At 45.1% G+C, this 21,369-nt stretch overlaps 2 protein-coding genes across 4 annotated transcripts in view; one reads left to right on the top strand and one right to left on the bottom strand.

Annotated features, from left to right (window-relative positions):
- Positions 1-16,294, top strand: part of GCHFR (GTP cyclohydrolase I feedback regulator) — a 35,049-nt gene extending 18,755 nt beyond the window's left edge. For 2 of the 3 annotated variants that reach the window (XM_008169922.4, XM_005284673.5), the window contains exons 2-3: positions 8,830-8,924; positions 15,369-16,294. In XM_008169922.4, coding sequence (XP_008168144.2) covers positions 8,830-8,924; positions 15,369-15,492 — 219 coding nt within the window. In that variant the 3' untranslated portion in view covers positions 15,493-16,294. Of the gene's footprint in view, positions 1-8,829; positions 8,925-12,608; positions 12,842-15,368 lie in introns of those variants that run through there. The other variant, XM_065593149.1, reaches the window with a different exon arrangement.
- Positions 16,295-16,606: 312 nt separating this feature from the next.
- DNAJC17 (DnaJ heat shock protein family (Hsp40) member C17) overlaps positions 16,607-21,369 on the bottom strand; it is a 28,807-nt gene continuing 24,044 nt past the window's right edge. The window contains exon 11 of the mRNA XM_005284674.4: positions 16,607-16,818. Coding sequence (XP_005284731.1) covers positions 16,696-16,818 — 123 coding nt within the window. The 3' untranslated portion in view covers positions 16,607-16,695. The remainder of the gene's footprint in view (positions 16,819-21,369) is intronic.

Genomic DNA, 21,369 nt, shown 5'->3' with positions numbered 1-21,369 from the left:
TCTACACTTAAAACTTGCCAGTATAGTAATGTCTATCAGAGAGGTGTGTGTGTGTGGTTTATTTTTATTTTTTTTTACAATACTTTTATATCCTAGTGTAGATGCAGTTATACTGGCAAACAAGTGCTTTTGGCACAATAGCTTATTCCATTCAGAGCAGAGGTATAAGCTATAGCAGCCAAAGCACTCTTTTGCCAGCTACAAGCTGCATCTACACTAGGAGGGTATTCCAGTATAGCTAGATCAGCAAACCTTTTCTAGTGTAGACTAGACCTGAGAGACAGCTCCTCCCAAGGGCGCCAGGTTTGTATAATTTTTGGTGGTGCCCAGAACGGGTCCAAGCATAGCCGTCCCATACATAGGACAGACCAGGGCAATCGCCCTGGGCCCTGCGCTTTGGGGGCCCCATGCTTCAGGGGGATGCGGGGTCCAGGGCAGGGCCGGCTCTGGCTTTTTTGCCACCCCAAGCAAAATAAAAAACAAAACAAACAAACAAAAAAAACCCATGCGGGATGGCTGGAGCAGCGAAGGGGGAAAAAAAAAAAATGTGCAGGGCGGCCGGAGCCAGGGTGCAAACTTTCGGTGCCACTTACTTGGCGGCTCGCAGCTGCCTCCCCTGGCCGTGCTGGCTAGCGGGACTTCCTGTGCTGCAGACGTGTCCCGGCGAGCAGGGGGGAGAGAGAGAAGGGGGGCGGCCAGGGCTTCCTTCAGCCGGGGCGCTCGCCACTCAGCCCCTCCCGCTGCGCCGCCTGCCGGGAGGGCTCCATGTTGCTCCCGCCTGCAGGTGAATTGAAGGTCGGTGGGGAGGGAAGGACGTGGGCTGCCGGGCTTGCTGCAGACCTGGCACCGGCTGGGGCAGACGGAGCGCATAGCCCGCTCCCAGCAGGGCGCTCCCCTCCTCCGCGTCGCCGCCCCCTACAGGGTGGCTGGAGTGGCAAACCAAAAAAAAAAAAAGGCGGCCGTGCCACCCTAGGATTGGACGGAATGCCGCCCTGTAGAATCTGCTGCCTCAAGCACGAGCTTGCTTGGCTCGTGCCTGGAGCCGGCCCTGGTCCAGGGTGGCCTGGGTGGTTAGCAGGAGACCTGGCGCTGGCAGCAGCAAGTGACCCGGCCCCAGCCTGCTCCGCCCAGCCAGCTCCTGGCATTGCTCGGGGGAGGGGGCGGAAGCCAGAAAGAGGTGGAATGGGGTCTTGGGGGAAGGGGTAGGATGGGGGTGGGGAGGGGGTGGAGCAGGGGCAGGAAGAGGGGGGCGGGGCTTTGAGGGAAGGGGTGGAGTGAGGGCTGGGTGGAGCAGGGACGGGAAGAGGCGAGGTGGAGTGGAGCTGTCTGGGTCACTTGCTGCTGCTGGCGCCAGGCCCACTGCTAACTCCTCAGGCTGCCATGGACTCCGCATCCCCCTGAAGTGCAGGGCCCCCCAAAGCGTGGGGCCTGGGGCGGTTGCCCCGGTCCGTCCTACGGACGGGATGGCTCTGAAAATACACCTCTACCCCAATAGAACGCTGTCCTCGGGAGCCAAAAAATCTTACCGCGTTATAGGTGAAACTGCATTATATCGAACTTGCTTTCATCCGCCGGATTGCACAGCCCCACCCCCTTGGAGCGCTGCTTTACTGCGTTACATCTGAATTTGTGTTATATCGGGTTGTATTATATTGGGCTAGAGGTGTATAGGCCTAAACATTGGTGGAACCGGGCCCACCTTCCTGAATATTGGTGGCGCACGGGCACCACAAGCCCATATAACTTACCGTCTATGAAGTCAAGGGAAAAATGGAAAAACTGCCATTGACTTCAGTAGGAGCAAGATCAGGCCCTGAGTCTGTACTTCTAGACTGTTTGGGATTGTTTCATCCCCTCTGAGCCACCCCTGGTTCTCCCCTTCTGAAATTCCATGGAACTTCTGGGCTCCAACATTCATCTCTCTTGTAAAAACAAAATAATCATATTTTCTTGCTCCTTCAACCTTGCGGGCTCCAGAGAAGACTACTTTCTGCTGCTACTTTCTATCCACTGCCAGCTCTACCATACAGCCAGCCAGAAATGTAATTGACCCGTGATGAGGAAGAGCAAACATTTCCTGTTTGCCTGGTGCAGTAAAATCCTTTGACTCAATGCCAATTTTACCCTCATGCTCTTCTTAACTAAGTCTAAGTAGTTAAAATGAGTTTTTAACTATTGCATTTTGGTGCCTATGGTCTGGTGATGGCTGTACTAGGTTCCAGAACATGTGGGGGAGACTCCTCTTGGATACAGCACCCGACCTCCATGCCCAGTTGTAGCAGTTCATAATGCTCTGTCAAATAGGGGACAAGGAGCCAGGATTACTGGATTCTCACTCTGTGGCTTCACACAAGTCACTTAGACACTGTACCTCCGTTTCTTTAAAAATAGGGCCAAGGTGGATAAAAATAATTTTTTTGTTGTTGAAAAAATAAAAAAATAGAATTTTTTTAACTTAAATTGGATTTTTTAACTTTATTTAAATAATTTTTTTCTTTTTAAAAATAAACCAGTTTAAAATTAAATCTGAATTTAATACAAAATACAAAACTTAGGATAATGTCTCAATATTTACATAAAAGTAAAATATGCTGAATCCATGAGCTTATATCAGAAACCTTCAGTTAAAGACTTTTTTAATATAAAGAATCAGGGGAAAACATCCAACTTTTGAGCTCAAGCTTCATAAGTATGGCACAATAGTTCGTATACTCTATTAAGGGCTTATTTTGCTTAATAAAAATAAATGGCATCTGCTGTTTTGTGTGTTTAATTAAATTCCAGTTACCACGCTAATGCAGTGTGACACAAATCATGAGCAAAAAATGAATTATCTAGTAAATAAAAGAAATGTCATTCACCATTTTCAAACATACTAAAAATGTACAATTAATAAATAAGAATCTGAAAATATGAAGCTATATAATTGCTTGTATAAATGTCTGTAGTTATAGTGTACCCTCCAAGGTAGCAAAAAGATGTAACAAATCCAGTGTAAAGGCTCTATTTAGTTATAAATCAACATGTGAGATTTGGAGATTTTTCAGAGCAGGTTAGACAAACACCGGTCAGGGATGGTCTAGATAACACTTGTCCTGCCATGAGTGCAGGGGGCTGGACTAGATGACCTCTCAAGGTTCCTTCCAGTCTTATGATTTTATGTTTTAATGGTTATATCAATGAATGAGAATGCACCTTTCTTTAGAAAATAACTGAAGCACAAATGGAAGAGTTTATTAAAATCAGTTTTTTAAATCAAGGCTTTCCACTTGATGATTTAAATCGCTGATTTAAATTGCCTTGATTTAAATCAATCCACCCTGAGTAGGGGTGATAATTGACTACCTCACACGTGTTGTGAAGATTAAAAAATTAATGGCCGTAAAGCATTCTGAGTTCTGTGTCTGGAAGTGCTATAGACAGGCAGAGTATTAGGTGTTTGAGGGGCCTTGTTCTCGAGTCGTCCTTTCCTCATCAAATGCACTCTCCTCTCCCCCTTACCTGTACTGTTGACCTGTGTGTTGTCTTTAGTTCCTGTTAGCCCTGTAATTTCTATTATGTTGGAGGACTCTGATACAAGACTGTTGTCCCCAGACATAGTTAAAACACAGTTCATTCTTACAGTGTAAATGGGAACTAACTGTTTTAACCGTAATCAGTATAGTCTGGTAACGGCCATGCAAAAGCCCAGAGCCATAGTATAATTCAGGAACAAGGTAAAACATGGTTTGGTCTCATCCATGTTGTAAGACTGACCCGTGTTCTGATTGTATCCAAGGCTACCATCTTTTAATCTAGCCCCCAACCTTATACATTACAGTATAATTAGGACCTTGGTTTTGGAAGTTCTTTGGGGGCAGAGAATGTTCTGTAAAATGACACATTTGTAGCACTGTGTAAATGCTTTTTAATACAAGCAGTTGGGATATATATGGCACAATGTAAACACTCAAATGACTTACACCTCTGTCTTCCTACCTCCATCCCATTTGCTTTTCTTCGCTTTAAAGGGTACATGCCAACAAACACTTTACATTTCATTGGCATTTCTCTGTACCTGGTTATTCCCAGAGATGGTCACCAGCATCTTCTTCTCATTTCATGAAACCACATTTATCTGCTAGAGAATTCCTCTGGAAGAAGGATCTTTCTGGAACTCCATCAGCACCTCTCCCTGTTCAGCCAGCAGAGGGCTCTGCTAGAGCAATATGCTTAAGGCTCACACTCCCATTGTGAGAGGAGGCAGCTCCTGTGTCCTGTAGGAAGTGCTTACGTGGGCAAACAACATCAGAGGCCAAACGCTGGCTGACCCTTGCCTCTCGGAGCTCGTGCTAAGGGGCTATTTAATTGCAGTGTAGATGTTTGGGCTAGGGCTGCAGCCTGAGCGCTGGGACCCTCCCACTTTGCAGGGTCCTAGAGTCCAGGCACCAGCCTGAGCCCAAACATCTACACTGCAATTAAATTGCCTGAGCCCTGCGAGCCCGAGTCAGCTGGCACGGGCGAGCCGCGGGTTTTTATTTGCAGTGTAGGCATACTCTGAGTGTCTACACTACAAACTTTGGTCAACATAAGTTACATTGGCATAAAGCCTCCACAGTTAGTATATCGCTTGTGCGCATGCATCCTTGGCTCCTTGTGTTGGCAGTGCACGTACTCACCAGGAGGGCTTTTGTCAATACACAGTCACTGCACCATGGATAGTATCCCAGTATGCATCCTGTCACCGTCCAGTGCACTGTTTTTTGGGAAGTTTTGGCAATGTGTGGTGGGGCAGAAACAAGTCACAAAGGGGTGCCTGGGAACCAGGGGTCAACTTCCCAGCATGCAACTGTCTCCATCCCATAATGTCATCTATATCCCAAAATTTTCATGCCTTTTTAAAAATTCCATGAACCTGCATCATGCTCCTTGCTGTCCGCCATCTTGGACAGAAGCATGGAGTCTGTACAGCTCTGCACTATTGTCATACATGTTGCAAGCACAGGATGCACGATCCTCTGGTATTAGCAGAGCTGCGAGAATAACCAAATCATCAGGGAACATGACGATTGCCTGGAGGTCAGATTGCTGTGGGACATAGCGAGAACCAATTCAAGGTTGTTGATGGCATTCACAGAGCAGCTGCAGATGGGGGAGTGCCCGTTCTTGGCCCGAGAAATGAGCACTGACTGGTGAGATTACATTGTAATGTAGGCTTGGGATGACAAGCAGTGACTGCAGAATTTTCGATTGTGCAATTCCACATTCCTAGATCTGTGTGTTGAGCTCGCCCCAGCCCTCCAGTTCAGGACATCAAAATGGGAGCTGCATTGGAGAAATGAGTGGCAATCACACTGTGGAAGCTTGCAATGCTCAATTGCTACCAGTCAGTGGGAAATCATTTTGGAATTAGAAAATTCACTGTGGGGGCCATTGTCATGCGAGTGTGCAGGGCCATTAATCATCTGCTGCTACGCAGGACTGTGACTCTTGGCAATGTGCAGGACATAGTGGATGGATTTGCAGCTATGGGGTTCCCGAACTGCGGTAGAGCAATAGATGGCACACATTTCCCTATTTTGGCACCAGACCACCTTGCCACAAAATACATAAAAAAGAGAAAGAGGTACTTTTCTGTGGTTATGCAAGTGTAGGTGGATCACCAGGGATGCTTCACCAACATCAGTGTTGGCTGGTCAGGGAAGGTGCATGACGCTCCCATCTTCAAGAAGACAGGATTGTTCAGAAAGCTACAAGCAGGGACTTTCTTTCTTGACTAGTGGATTATTATTGACAATGTTGAAATTCCAGTAGTGGTCCTGGGGGACCCGGCCTACCTCTGGCTCATGAAGCTGTACACCAGCCACCTCGACAGCAGCAGGAAAAGATTCAGCTACTGGTTCAGCAGATGCAGAATGACAGTTGAATAAACTTTTGGTAGATTGAAGGGATGCTGGCGCTTTTTATTCACAAGATTAGATCTCAGTGAAAAAGGCATCCCAATGACTATAGCTGCCTTCTGCGTCCTGCATAATATTTGTGAAGTAAAGGGGAAAAGTTGCTGGGGTGGAGATGGAGATGGGCGGGCCATTTGCTGAGTTTGAACAGCCAGACACAAGGGCTATTAGAAGAGCTCAATATGGAGCTTTATGGCTTAGGGAGGCTTTGAAAGAGCACTTTAACAGAGACACAGTAATGTGCTGTGGTGTACTGTGCTCTCTACCTGGTCTGCTGTTTTGGGGCCTGTTAGGAATTGTGTGGTGCTTGGTGTGCATGTGTGAATATAACACTGACAATGCATCGAGTAATTCTGTGGTGTCTGCTGTACATTTATGATTATTACACTGTTTGTTACTGAGCCTATGAGTATCAAGTAAGTGGGTGCTAGGCACTCTGCAGCATATATTGTGAACCAATAAAGATAAATTGTTTTCCAAATAATAAATTTTATTCGGTAACAAAATCAGTGCAAAGAAAAACCTGTGCAATTTAAAAGCAAATACATTGAAAACTTAATAAATTAATGGAACAGAACTTAACAAGGGGAAAGAACTGTAATGTCCATTTTACCTAAACATACAGCAGCTGTGGCTCTCACAGGCCAATAGGTGTGAAGCTATGGTTGTCCTTAATGGCCCCCCTGATGCTATGTGTCGAGGGGGTGAGTAGGGAGGTGCTGCAATGGAGATCTCCAGGGACTGCAAAAGGAGGGGAGCTCGGGATTGGTGAACCTGTAGGTCCACAAGAGTTTGCAGCATTTGGGCTTGCTGCTGGAGAAGCCCTATTATGTCCTGGTGCATCTCCCTCTCCTTTTCCTGCTGGGACTCCTGGCCCTTTCTTCTCCATACAGTCTGCAATATGCGCAGCTGCAGCTAAAACACAAAAGGCACTGTTGTCAGTATAGTCACAATGGAAGGTAAAAGTTAAGGTTCAGAACTCCCTTCTTTTTCTCCCCTAAAGTATTACACAAGACGTGCTTGCTGACATTTCTGCTTTGGAATGCTTGTGCACGGTGCCACTCACAGCGCCAGCGATATTGACTATGGCCTGCTAGAAGTGAGGGAAATGAGGAGGCAATTGCTTGGTTGCATGAAACTGAGTGTAGGCCAAGAGCACTGAATACTGGCACCATTTCCCACAGGCGGTGATGATTTTAGTTGAGATCTCACTCCTGAGGCTAACAAAGTTACAGAGAGCACAGCTGCTGCTGATGTCCCGAAGCTGTCCAGGCCCACATGCTGTTAGCCTGCATGCTGTAATGGTGCCTGCCGAAATTAGCACTGACTGGCGTGGGAAAGTGTCCTACTGCAGAGGGAGCAATAAGGTTGCCATCTCTGGAAACCTTTGACAGAGGATTGCAGAGTACCTCCATGGAAGTTTCATTGAGATCTCTCAGGAGGATTCAAGGGACATAAGCAAGGGACACTACAGGGGAATGACAAGCAGATAACTATACCTCTGTTGTACCTATACCTCTTCTAGTATGAGTAAATTAATGAACAGTTGATAGTTGTGTCCTGTTAAGTTTGGGGTGCCATGTGATGGGAAATACAATTACACTTACCGGAAGTTCCTTCCCCTGCATTGGGCTCGCCTATGTTCAACGGCCAAGATTGACTGGGCTGCAATGGAGTCTCAAATAGGTGCTGGATCACGGCATAGCTGGACCCTCTGGTCGCATGTCCCCCATCCTCCTCCACCTTCTACTCATCCTTGCTGTTTATGCCAGGGACTGTAACTTGGGCTCCTCAGAGGTTTCCATGGTGGTTTGTAGGTGGTGGTGGGGTCTCTGCCAAGCATGTCATGCAGCCTTTGTAAAAGCAGCAAGTCTGAGGCTCTCCACTGGATCGACTGCTGGCCTCCCATGCCTTCTGACACGCCTGCCACAGTTCCTTCGCTTTCACACAGCACTGCTGCTGATCCCTGCTGTACCCTTCGGCATCTCCCGTGCAATCTGCTCGTAGATGTCCACATTTCTACAGCTGATCCATAGTTGTGCTTGTACACACAAGCTCTTCTTCCCACAGGCCTCGAAGGTCCAATATCTCCTGTTTACTCCAAGCTGGAGTGCGTAGCTGGCATGATCAGCTAGGTGGTTGCACACAACAATGGAGAGCAACTAGAGGTGTGCTTGCCAAGAAGGACAATCAGGAAAAGGCATTTCAAAAATTTGCAGGGCTTTAAAAGGGGGCGGGGGCCTTCTGGTCTCTGTTACCCCTGGGCAATGGATTTCACAGTTATGACCACAGCAGTCAGTGTCTGGCATTCTGTGACAGCTGCTGGAGGACTGTTAAGGTCGACATAGTAATGCAATGTCTTCACTGGCAGTGCACTGATCTCAGTACATCAACCATGGCTCAATGCCACTCGTGGTGGTGATGTTACTGTGTAGCTATAATGGGGCACTTACATTGGTGGGAGACAAATTTAAGCATAGACACATGCATTATTAGGTCGACACAATGTGGCTTACGTTGACCAAACTTTGTAGTGTAGACCAGGCTTTAGAGAACAAAGAGGTTTCCAGTAAACATGATCTCTCCTGCTCACCTACAACAGATTCTCCTCTCCATCTCCTTCGCAGTAGTTCTCCTTCCTAGATGTGCTGCTTGTGATCCTGGTAGCAGGAGTGTAACTTGACAAACAAGTGCAAGAAATAAGCTTCCCCTCAAAGTCTCACATTTCTCGTGGATGTGGGTGGGGAACATACCCTCCCTCACATTGCAAGGGTTTGCTCTTTGGGCTTTTTATTTCTTCTCTGTTTAACCTGTCCCTTGAAAGTTGGGATGAAGAAATGCACGGACTATGGTATTTTTTCTCATCTGCTGAATTTTAAATTTCCTTCTGCAGGAAGTTGGACCCACAATGGTTGGAGATGAACATTCTGATCAACATCTGATGGACTACCTGGGTGCCATTAAGAGGAACATGCTGGGGAACCATTTGTAAGTATTTCTGTGCTACTTCTCTCTCCGCTTCCCCCTCCTCACCGTCTCAAATCCTTTGTCAGTTACCCCTCCCTCTATCTAGCACGGGCAGTTTTCTTGTCTCACTCCTGAAGTTTCTCATTGAAGAGACAAGGTGGGTGAGGTAATATTTTTTACTGGACCATCTTCTTTTGGTTAGAGAGACAAGTTTTCGAGCTTCCACAGGGCTCCTCTTCGGGTCTGGGAAAGGTACTCAGAGTGTCACTGCTAAATGCAAGGTGGCACAGATTGTTTAGCATAAGTAAACACATATTTCAAGGGACCATTCAAGGTGAAGTGGCCCGAGGTGAAATAGCCCATTAACACCCCTCCAGTCTGTCTCATTAAGACAGATGTAGTAGTATACTGTAATGAAACTGGTGTTTCTGTCAATGAGGCTGTTACCCTGAAGCCTGTCTCTCAACAAACATTGCAGTGGATCCAGAGAACATCCCTTTATGTCCAGTTTCTTTCCTCAAAAGAACAGGGTCATCAGCCTGACTCTCAGTTAATAGACTTTATCCATAATGGGCCTGCTTTGCAAAACTTTCCAGTTAATTTGACCAGCTCTTTGCAGATGGAGAAACTGAGGCACATAGAGTTAAGTGTCAGGTATTTTTAATGTATTTAGGTGCCTGACTCCCACTGAAATCATTGGGATTTAGGGTCAGATTTTTAAAGGTGTTTAGGCACCAAAGTGACTTACCAAAGGCCACCTAGCAAACTAGCAGCAGAGTTAGGATTAGAACTTGGGAACTCTTCTTAGCTGTTAGCCTTGTATAAAGTTTGCACTGCCTCTTAGTTTCCTGTTTAAAACAAAACAACAACAAAAACAATATTTATATGAGAGAGGCAAGGTAGTGATCTTTTATTGGTGGAAAGGGCCCATACCTGAAGAAGAGCCCTGTGAAGCTCAAAAGCTTGTCCCTTACACCAACATAAGTTGGTCCAATAAAATATATTACCTCACCCACTTTGTCTCTCTAATATCCTGGGACCAACATGGCTACAGCTACACGGCAAATAATATTTATATTGCATTTTTCATTTGTCAGTCTCAAAGATCAGCAAGGCTATGTCTACACTGCAATAAAACACCTGCAGCTGGCCCGTGTCAGCTGACTCGGGCTGCTGGGCTATAAAACTGCAGTGCAGAAATTTGGGCTTGGGCTGGAGACTGGGCTCTGGGACCTCACAATGGGGGAGGGTCTCAGAGCTTGGCTCTACCCTGAGCCTAAATAGCTAAACTGCAGTTTTACAACTCTGCTGCCTGTGCCCTGCAATCCCGAGTCAGGTGACACAGGTCAGCCGTAGGTATTTTATTGCAGTGTAGACATAGCCACAGTGTGTCTATCCCCAGGATGTAAGTGGTAGAAATTGAGGCACAGAGGAGCGAAGTGACTTGCCTAAGATGCTGCCGCAGCAAGTCACTGTCTACAGTACTATTATATCTCATTGCCAGGAAGCATTTCTTGATGCTAAGCTTACAACTTTCCTTTTTCTGTAGGGATGTTCCCATTTTACCACCCTAATGTCCTTGCTGTTTAGTCTCCAAATATCTTTAGGTGCTTATCATGGTGCACACCTTCCTTCTCCTAGCTCAACCAAGCTAGACAGAGTTCGCTTTTCAATCTTTCCTCATGATTCAATCCCTTATCCAGACCCCTAATCATTTTGTTGCTGTTATCTGAACTCCTGCCAGTCATTAATATTTCTGGTACTCAGGTCCCCAGAACTGAATACAATAATCCAAGTGCAGTTTCACCAGAGCTGCATCGAGAATGACTCACTTCCTGGCTCCCTGATTTGGTTCCTGGCCTCTTTCGCTGCTAGAGTCCATTGCAAGCTGACACCGTTTAGCCACTCTCTGCATTGCTGTTGTCCAGGTGTCCCTTTTGAGTGCCTGAACCGGTGACTATTGAAATCCATAGGAGCCTTTCCATTGACTTCAGTGGGCAGTGAATTTCCAGTCCTCCCCCTACCCCCTACATATTAGTTTGTATTTTTCCAACTGGAGTTTTTAATGCTGTTTTCTGTCCATAGTTCTAGTTTCTCTAGGTCCCGGTGTATTATTTTTCTGCTTGCATTGATTTTGACACCACCTTCCACTTTAGTATAACTTGTGTTTCTGACATGTTGTTTGCATCCAAAATCCATTCTTACTTGATCTGCTTATTTCTCTTTGAAAAAAGAACAGGAGTACTTGTGGCACCTTAGAGACTAACACTTTTTTTTTTCTCTTTGAAAAAAATCATTAAAACAGTGGAGGAGAAGCTATTAGATCTCTCTGCTGACTGGAGTCCACCTCCATCTTTGCGTGGTGGAGGAGAAAAAAAACCCAGCATTAATTACACAGAAGGAGCCCTACTCATTTCCCCCTGTTTCTCAGTTGGGGAAGAAAAAGTTCGAGTCCTTGTGGTTGAAGAGAGCCTTCCAAACATAAATCAATCCAGTGCTGTCTTCCTGCATTTGAAGACACAGTTCTAGTGCCTCTTCTGTCCCATAGTTTAGCCTAATTAGTGGCAACAGAGTGGAATTTACAAGTCTCTAATCAGTTTCATGCTGCTATTCAAAACCACTAGGTGGCAATGAGATTGTCAAGAAATTCATTTTTTTGTGCTGCTGCCACAGGGCTATGAACAGGGGCACGCAGTCGAGTAATGCATGGGGGAAGAGGACCCCAGAAAAAAGGAGGCTTATGGTAAAGCAGTGGGTGCATCCCTACCTCACTGCTGCAATCACCACCAGGTTTTTTGTTTGTTTGTTTTTAAAGAAGGAATAACACCAGAAATATCCTTGTCATTCCCAGTAGCTGGGGAGGAGCTTCAAATTTGTAAGACACCTACTAGTCAGAACCAGTTGCAAAAGCAAATAATGACTGAGGTACAGCATCTGATAGCAATCCCAGAATCTATTCCTGTCCCGCAGTGTGGGGCTGGGCTTCCCACCAGAGAGTTGGTCCCAGGACCCACCTCTTGCCCCTCATATTTTGTATCTGCTTCAGGCTAGTAGGTGTTTTGTAAATAGCGCAAGCTAATTCTCACCCCACCCATTTGCTAGGATGGCTTGTGTACAGGATAGTCCTTGATGGCCACAGCGAAGAGCAGCAGCTCCTTGCTGCCTCCTCCCACTGCTGGGGTTGAGCAAGAGGAGACGGGGAGTGTGAAGAAAATAACCCCCTTGGAATGCAGCAGCTCACTCCCGCTGAGGACAGTTGCTGCATTCCAAGGGCATTAGCCCAGCAGAACCTGTTTAGAATGACATGAAACTTTACTATAGAAAGAGCAAAGCTTATCTCCAAGCAACTCAGGGAGTTTCTGTCTACCTCATTGTAAATGAAGCTTCACAATGGTTGGATTTCATTGTGTTCTGGGTCCACAATAGTGATTCCATAATTAAGCTGTATAACCAGCATTTTATTATAAGCCCGAAACTCAGTCACAAACCAATGCATGTAGGTCTGAGTTTGCAGAGAGCCTGAAATAAAAGCTCTAAGGGAGGTGAATTGTGCCTGAATTCGTGTTAACTCAGGTGCCTAATTATAACACTAAAATTAACTATTTCACTGCATGTAAGAAAGAGGGATGATCACATTGTACAGAGCTGCACAATCTACTGTGAGTGGCATTTCATTTTAGAACCACCATCTTTTCCCACCCCCAGTCTGACGTGTGGAGAGGAGCTGAGAGGAGATCTGAGCCCCAGTAAGCGGAGAGCCAACACTGCACTGCCAGCAGGGCATCTAAGCCACTTCCCCAGACAATAGGGGTCTGGTCATCTTTGGTGGTAGGTGTAGGGCCAGACAGCTTTGCTTCTTGTGACTGCTGTGCTGCTGGAGGCGGCCTGCAGACTCAAGCAGATGTCACTGCATCAGTTACAGGTGGGTCACAGTTCCAGGCTTTTTTTTTGTAACTATGAAGGATAGCACTTTTTTTTTTTTTTAATAAATAAATGAGAGCTCAGATTCTGCCTTCACCACAGGGCTGGGAGGCTGAGTCCAAATCATGTGTCTATTGTGCCTATTTCTTAATATAGCCCTGCTCCAGGTTTTATCCAAATCCCAAACCAGAAGAGCCCAACCGAGCACATGTGATCCTATTTTGAACATCTGCACAGGCACCTGAGAGTTTCATTTTGGTGTCCCCAGCAAGCTGAGCTTGGGAGAGCACCGCAACTATTTTTTTCCAGCTCGAGCCTTCGGATCATTTAGGTTAGAATCTCCCAATTTGGCGCATTCATGCCATATTGCAGTGCCTGTCACTATTGTTTTGGAAGGGAATTCTTCAGGATGCATCAGAGGTTACCAGAATTTGGTAAGCTCAGGGTTTAAGCTCTTCATGGTGTCTGCTGAAGTTATATTTCTCCCTGCTGGCTTTTAACTGGAAAGGAGGAATTTGTAAATTCTGACAGCCAATCCACACTATTTCAGACAGGTTACAAACACTGATGACCAAATCCTTAAGTCAAATATGACATGTCTTTTGTCTGAACAACTAAGGGTCTTGTGACTAAGGCACAGGACAAGGAGTCCAACCGGGGTTCTGATCCTGGCTCACCACCAACTTGCTCAAGTACAAAACTTCCCTGCTTCAGTTCCTTCACTTGCATAATGGGAATAATATTTACTTACCTCAACATGTGAGCCTAAACTGACACTTAAAAAGCATGTTGAAAGCCTCTTATGGGAAGTATTAAGTTCAAAAGCAGTTGTAATACATATCTTTACACCACACCTATAATTATAACAAAGTGTAGTGTGTCAGAAGAAATAAAATTCAGCAAGCTCTCACATCTCACCATTATTATATTTTAAAAATACCCTCCCCCCACTCCAGTGATATTTTGCAACCTCAACTTTAGCAACTTTGGGGTTTTTTAGTGTCTGGAAGTCAGGAAATTTATAATTAAGATTCCACAAACAGCTTTAACTCTGACCCCATAGCTCCAATCATTATCAGCATATCGGCTGGTATGGTCATATCCTGGCAGATAACTAGGTAGCTTTTCCAATCAGTTTATATATGTATCACATCCAAAAAACTATAGTAAAAGAACATTATTAAGGGTGCAAAGTCCAGTACTTATGTTAGGAAATGCCAGAATTAGGGTTGTCTGTCCAACCTTTATTAAGCCCCTTGTGCATATACATTATGATACAGTCTAATTATAGTATCATACTCCCTCCCTCCCAAGAATACCTACCTCATTCAGTGCACAGGTTGGATGAACAAGCCAGTCCCCACAGGGCCCCTTGTCCAGTCTGTCTCCCCACACAACCCTTTTCATTCCCAGTCTCCACCCCACAGGCTCCTTATCCCAACCTACTCCTGTCGCCGCCCACCCCATTCTGGCCCTTGTCCCCTCTGCATTTGAGAGCACAGTCTCCTTGCTTCTGTTACCATTACCAACCCGGAAAATCAATTGCAAGGATAGTCCTGCTCTGCTCTGGGTTGGAGCATACTCAGTGCAGACAATCTTCAGACAATTTAGCTGCAAAACTCTAGTATGTCTACTGAGCCAGTGTGAACTCAGATTTTTCATAGGCTCCACTTGGCCAGAGTTGGGAATCTTCATGAGAACAGAAAAAGGCTTCCCTCTGACAAATTTCAAGCCCTGGTTGCAAACCATGGGGGCACCAGAGCTTCTCACATAAACTAAGAATATTTTTTAACATGAGCAAACAGTGTATATTTCTCATCTCCTTCTTAGCAATCTCTGAATACTTTTTGTTAAAACTTGCCAATGCAATTCAACCGGAGGCAGACACCCAGCATAGAAAGCTTCAGCCTGAATGGTCAAAGTTATGAACAACTGAAAATAGGCTCTTAGAATGGGAAAGGGCAGGCAACCTTAACTACCAGTTCTGCCTAGAATGCATTCACCTTCAAACAGGGCTCTTCTCTCCTTTTGGCGGTGCGGCTATGAGTGTTTCTGCACTCTGGCTGCCTAAGAAACTCAATTTTGGAGCCTTCAACCAATACCTACTTCAGTCCCCTGCAGCAGACCTTCAAAGAGACATAAAATGCTACTGATCTGAAAGAGGAAGCAAAGGTATTCTCCTCATTTTGATGAGGCCCCAACAGTGCACAGGTGGGAGTTGGTTCAACAACTCAATCTTCTAAAAGGCTGAGGCACCCAATCAGACTGTGGTTTTGGGCAATTACACTCCAATTTTAGGTGGCTCTTTAATTCTGGGCAAATTTGCTTCACGGAGTTTGAAAATTGTGGTGGTTAGTCTCAATGTAGTAGAATAGGACACTGCACATTTGGTGGGCTCTATCCCAGAGTGGCGACAGCAGTGTCTTGCACAGGATTAACTTGATTTTGCTGGAGACACAAGGTCTCTTTAGCAAGGGAAGCTGTGCCTCTTCTATCCATTGCGACCTCCCCATCTTGTTTCCTTTCTTCTTTTTTTGGCTGCAGCTGGGAGTACTACGTGAATGATGCACCCCGTATTGTATTGGACAAGCTGGAGAAATATGGCTACCGAGTGGTCAGCATGACAGGGGTGGGCCAGACCCTGGTTTGGTGCCTCCACAAGGAGTAGCATGGAAGACTGTAGTGTTCCACCTGGACAAGACATTGCTGTGGATCATCTAGCACAGGACTGGCATTGAGCTTCCCCATTAATTCATTTTTGTCCCAGTTTCCAGGCACACTCAAGGGAAGTGCTGTATAGTCAAAATTTCACATAATGGAAAACTACCATCAATGCCATTAGATGAGCTCTAAGGGGAGGCAGATGTGCCCAATCAATTCTAAGGGTAAATCATGCATGAATCCTTTGGAGATTGGATGGCTCCTCCTAAGTATTTGTCTGAATGGCAGTCTGGGAAATGCCAGCACTTTAAGTGTTAATCTTGCCCATTCAGTAAGTATTTGAGTGAAGTCAAGCACTAGCCTGGTTTTGCCCCTGGAGAAGTTAAGCACTGATCTTCTCGCTCATGAGGCTACCATTTAAATGCAGCCCCTGCTCAGTCCTCAGAGTAGGTCAAGCATAGACTACTTGTTGCAATCTCCCTGGAACAGTAAAAATAGGCTGCCAGACACTGACCCGGTCCTTGCTATTTGAACAAGCTCCCCTTAGCATTGAGAACAGTTTGAACGTTGACTCTCAAGTGGGATTATGGTTGGTGTGAGCAGACATTGTCCTGGTCAGCCCTCAGACTGCCATTCCAGTGTAACACATGGTCTTTGAAATATCTTTAGAGAAGTATATCACTGGAGAAAGGTCCTGTGAATATTTCAGGTATTGGCTGTGTAATCTTACCAACTGCATATAATTCCTGGATTGATTTGTACTGATCAATTGCTACTGTAGCTGATAAGTAATAAAGAATTAATATAAAGAGACTGTGAGATTTCCTTCCATGGGCTACTTTCAGCAGTCAGATGTGTGTGACTGGAGAATCTATATGAAAAACTTCTGCTCCTGTGTAAAAAATTCAAGACCTAATCCTGACAGATGTTGAGCAGCTACCACTCTTAAATCTGTGGGAGCTGCATTTTGTTAGCACCTCTCAGAAAAAGGTCCTCAGTTACACGGCAGCTACTGTTTTAAAGTCTAGATTAGGTGACAGCCATCTCTCCCTTCCATCAAAGGACTGCGTGGATGCTGAGTGTTAGCTCTGTCCACTTGCCAAGAAAATATTCCCGCAAGGTTTAAAAAAAAAGAGGAGGTTTATTGACTTAATTTAAGAAAACAAGTTTTTAGCTGAAAGATAGGGGAGAGAATGTGTATTCCATCATGCTATGTATGTGACTCTTCCTCGTCTTCCCGTTTGAGCTGCTCGATCAGCTGCTGTCGCTCAGCTGCTTGGCGCATCCGCATCATAACCAAGCTTTCATAATCCCGCTCCGAGACCACAGAATCCTAGGGAACAAATGACAGAACTGGACTTGTAAAGAACAGCCTACACCACAGTTTCCAAACTCCCAGAAATCTCCACTGGTTATGAACTGTACAAACACACCACAGTGGCAGTAAGGATGGGTGCTGCACCTGGCATGTCGGCAGGTTAGAGATACCCAGCTGGTCAGGTTAGCAATGACATTTGTTACTATGTGATGGCTGTTTGGCCTACATAAAGTAGCCAATAGACAAGTGTCTGTATCAGAATGAACACCCTCATTGGCTGTCTCGATGGAGACAGAATGGGATCAGAAGACTGACTTACCCTCTAGCTCCTCCAACTGGTCCCAAAAGGCTATGTGAAGGGTTGGTGGGGTCGCCCCTCAAAGCTTGCACTACCCCTAATCCTGCTACAGCTAAGAAGGGAATTCGCAAATACACTAAAACTCCATTTCCACTAAAACTCCATTTCCATAAGCAAACAGTAGAATTAAACAATGTGCTTTGCTTGAGTAAATATAACTTTGTTCTCACACTGGCAGATTATTCTACCTTATTACAGAGGCACTGTCAACTTAATCTAGTCAGTGTTTACACTGGCCCCTCAGTCCCCTTGTGCCAGTTTTTGTGATTTTACAATCCCTTTTTGGGTGTTCCTCTCTCTCTGTGTACGATCCATACGAACAACAGGGGAAAGTGACCATCCACAACGTATTGTCAAATGCACAAAATAAAAGTTGTTCTGAGCATTCAGTTCTAGAAACTCCAGTGTTTCAATGAGGCTAGAGAAAAATAATTCAGCAATAACTGATTTAAATTACTGGTGTTTTTTGGTATTTGTTGTTTTCTGTTCTTCATTCAAGTTTTTACCATTAAAGTTGATTTAATGTTCCTTCTCAAATCAACATCACAAGAGTGATCTGCAATAACTAAAGATGACCCTCCCTTGCTTTCTTTCTAAAACAGCCTTCCCCTCAAGAATGAAAAACTACTGATGTTTCAAATAGCGTAACAATATACGCAAACTACATAAGCAATAAACTCACTCAGTACTGTTGTATCTGATATCAGTTGTACCGTGTAATTAAAACACTGCAACAGTAAACAGTCAAATGTATATTGTCAGGTACAAAACCACACTTGCTGTAAAATTAAACCTCTCTAAAGTGTATTCAAGTGATTGTACAAAAATAGCACCTTCCGACTCAGATCTGCTCCCACCTGTTTGGGAACCATTTGCTTTACCGACCAAATCAATGGTTAGGTCATACTGAGACCACTGCTTTCCATGCTGACCCATATTGTCTCATTGTTTCCTTGTACTGTCTGTCTGTATCCACCTGTTGTCTCTTGTTTTATACTTAGATTGTAAGCTCTCTATGGCAGGGACTGTCTTTCTGTTCTGTGTTTGTGCAGTACCCTAGCACAACGTGGTCAGCTCGTAGGCACTATGGTAATACAAATTAGTGTTAGCACCAAAGAGCCAATGTAGCTATGCTGCCTTGCCAATGAGGCAAGTAGCAGAAAACAGCTACCTTGTCAGAGCCCAGCTGCTTTTTGTGGCAATGGTATTTGAAAAGTGGCAGTTATAGTACATGGTCCCATAACTTCAAGATTTCCCCAAAGTATAGCAATACTTTTAGACATTTGTCTTGTCTTCTTGGTTAAAAAAAAAAGCCACCTTAACAAAATAACACTGAAAATCAATAAAAGTGTTCCACATTTCTGGGAACTGGTCATGTTCCATGCTGATTGAAACAGATCTCTGTGAATATGAAAGCCAGGGCTTTATAAAGCAGCGCACAAGCGACCAGGGAGCTTTTGCGAACAGGGGCTGCTAACAGGGAGTTTCGCAAGGGAGTTTGGAAGGGAGCAGGAAGGGGGCGAGGGTCCCTTGCTGGTTCTATCTGTTTTCTCTTTATTCCCCTTAATACCTATAAACCAACTACATTCAAAACCTCTTGCTTAAACAACGCTTTCAGTGGACGGGGCTGCAGATGGGAGTTTGACAGAGGGAGGCTTACGATGGTTAGGAAGACCCGCAACACCTGTGCCAGCACTGCTTCTGTCTCCTCCACCTGTGCCTGTAGCCAGACAAAGTGCCTGAGCATGGATGCTTCTACCCAGATCCTGGTGTGGTTTTGCAGAGACTGTAACTTGCAATTTCCACTTACTGATATCCAGGCTGGGGGGACCATCCAATGTGAGAGGTGCCTGCTGGTGGAATCTCTCAGGCAGCAGGTGGGAGAGCTACAGGAGGAGGTGGCTAGGTTGAGGAGCATCCGAATCCATGAGCAATTCCTCAACAGTGTCCATGTGGAGACAGCTGAGGTAGCTGTCCCAGTACACAGGACTACTGATACACCACTGGTGGAGGAGGAAATGGCTCAGGGTGGACACTGGCAGCTGGTTACTTCTGGCAGCAAGCAGTGCTCCACCCCCGCTCCGAACCCTCCTGCCGTGGTAATAGGTAACCGTTATGCTCTTCTTGATACAGGAAAGAAGGAATCACTCCCTACAGTAAAGGAGGAGAAGCCTCGTACCCCTAAGGCTGGGAGGTCTGCTGCCACCACTGCGAATAGGAAACGTAGGGTAGTGGTGGTCGGAGACTCTCTGCTGAGGGGGACGGAGGCGCCCATCTGTCGCCCTGACATTTCATCTCGGGAGGTGTTGCCTTATATATTAAAAATGTACACACTTGGACTGAGGTAGAGATGGACATAGGAGACGGAAGTGTTGAGAGTCTCTGGGTTAGGCTAAAAGGGGTAAAAAACAAGGGAGATGTCATGCTAGGAGTCTACTACAGGCCACCTAACCAGGTGGAAGAGGTGGATGAGGCTTTTTTTAAGCAACTAACAAAATCATCCAAAGCCCAAGATTTGGTGGTGATGGGGGACTTCAACTATCCGGATATATGTTGGGAAAATAACACAGCGGGGCACAGACTATCCAACAAATTCTTGGACTGCATTGGAGACAACTTTTTATTTCAGAAGGTTGAGAAAGCTACTAGGGGGGAAGCTGTTCTGGACTTGATTTTAACAAATAGGGAGGAACTCGTTGAGAATTTGAAAGTAGAAGGCAGCCTGGGTGAAAGTGATCATGAAATCATAGAGTTTGCAATTCTAAGGAAGGGTAGAAGGGAGAACAGCAAAATAGAGACAATGGATTTCAGGAAGGCAGATTCTGGTAAGCTCAGAGAGCTGATAGGTAAGGTCCCATGGGAATCAAGACTGAGGGGAAAAACAACTGAGGAGAGTTGGCAGTTTTTCAAAGGGACACTATTAAGGGCCCAAAAGCAAGCTATTCCGCTGGTTAGGAAAGATAGAAAATGTGGCAAAAGACCACCTTGGCTTAACCACAAGATCTTGCATGATCTAAAAAATAAAAAGGAGTCATATAAAAAATGGAAACTAGGACAGATTACAAAGGATGAATATAGGCAAACAACACAGGAATGCAGGGGCAAGATTAGAAAGGCAAAGGCACAAAATGAGCTCAAACTAGCTATGGGAATAAAGGGAAACAAGAAGACTTTTTATCAATATATTAGAAGCAAGAGGAAGACCAAAGACAGGGTAGGCCCACTGCTTAGTGAAGAGGGAGAAACAGTAACAGGAAACTTGGAAATGGCAGAGATGCTTAATGACTTCTTTGTTTCGGTCTTCACCGAGAAGTCTGAAGGAATGCCTAACATAGTGAATGCTAATGGGAAGGGGGTAGGTTTAGCAGATAAAATAAAAAAAGAACAAGTTAAAAATCACTTAGAAAAGTTAAGATGCCTGCAAGTCACCAGGGCCTGATTAAATGCATCCTAGAATACTCAAGGAGCTAATAGAGGAGGTATCTGAGCCTCTAGCTATTATCTTTGGAAAGTCATGGGAGACAGGAGAGATTCCAGAAGACTGGAAAAGGGCAAATATAGTGCCCATCTATAAAAAGGGAAATAAAAACAACCCAGGAAACTACAGACCAGTTAGTTTAACTTCTGTGCCAGGGAAGATAATGGAGCAAGTAATTAAGGAAATCATCTGCAAACACTTGGAAGGTGGTAAGGTGATAGGGAACAGCCAGCATGGATTTGTAAAGAACAAATCATGTCAAACCAATCTGATAGCTTTCTTTGATAGGATAACGAGCCTTGTGGATAAGGGTGAAGCTGTGGATGTGGTATACCTAGACTTTAGTGAGGCATTTGATACGGTCTCGCATGATATTCTTATCGATAAACTAGGCAAATACAATTTAGCTGGGGCTACTATAAGGTGGGTGCATAACTGGCTGGATAACCGTACTCAGAGAGTTGTTATTAATGGTTCCCAATCCTGCTGGAAAGGCATAACGAGTGGGGTACCGCAGGGGTCTGTTTTGGGACCGGCGCTGTTCAATATCTTCATCAACGACTTAGATATTGGCATAGAAAGTACGCTTATTAAGTTTGCGGATGATACCAAACTGGGAGGGATTGCAACTGCTTTGGAGGACAGGGTCATAATTCAAAATGATCTGGACAAATTGGAGAAATGGTCTGAGTTAAACAGGATGAAGTTTAACAAAGACAAATGCAAAGTG

Source organism: Chrysemys picta, chromosome 4 (assembly GCF_011386835.1).
Source record: "Chrysemys picta bellii isolate R12L10 chromosome 4, ASM1138683v2, whole genome shotgun sequence".
In the NCBI taxonomy this organism is placed as follows: domain Eukaryota; kingdom Metazoa; phylum Chordata; order Testudines; family Emydidae; genus Chrysemys; species Chrysemys picta.
Note: the sequence above shows the minus strand (reverse complement) of the source record. Positions and strands in the feature narration are given on the sequence as shown.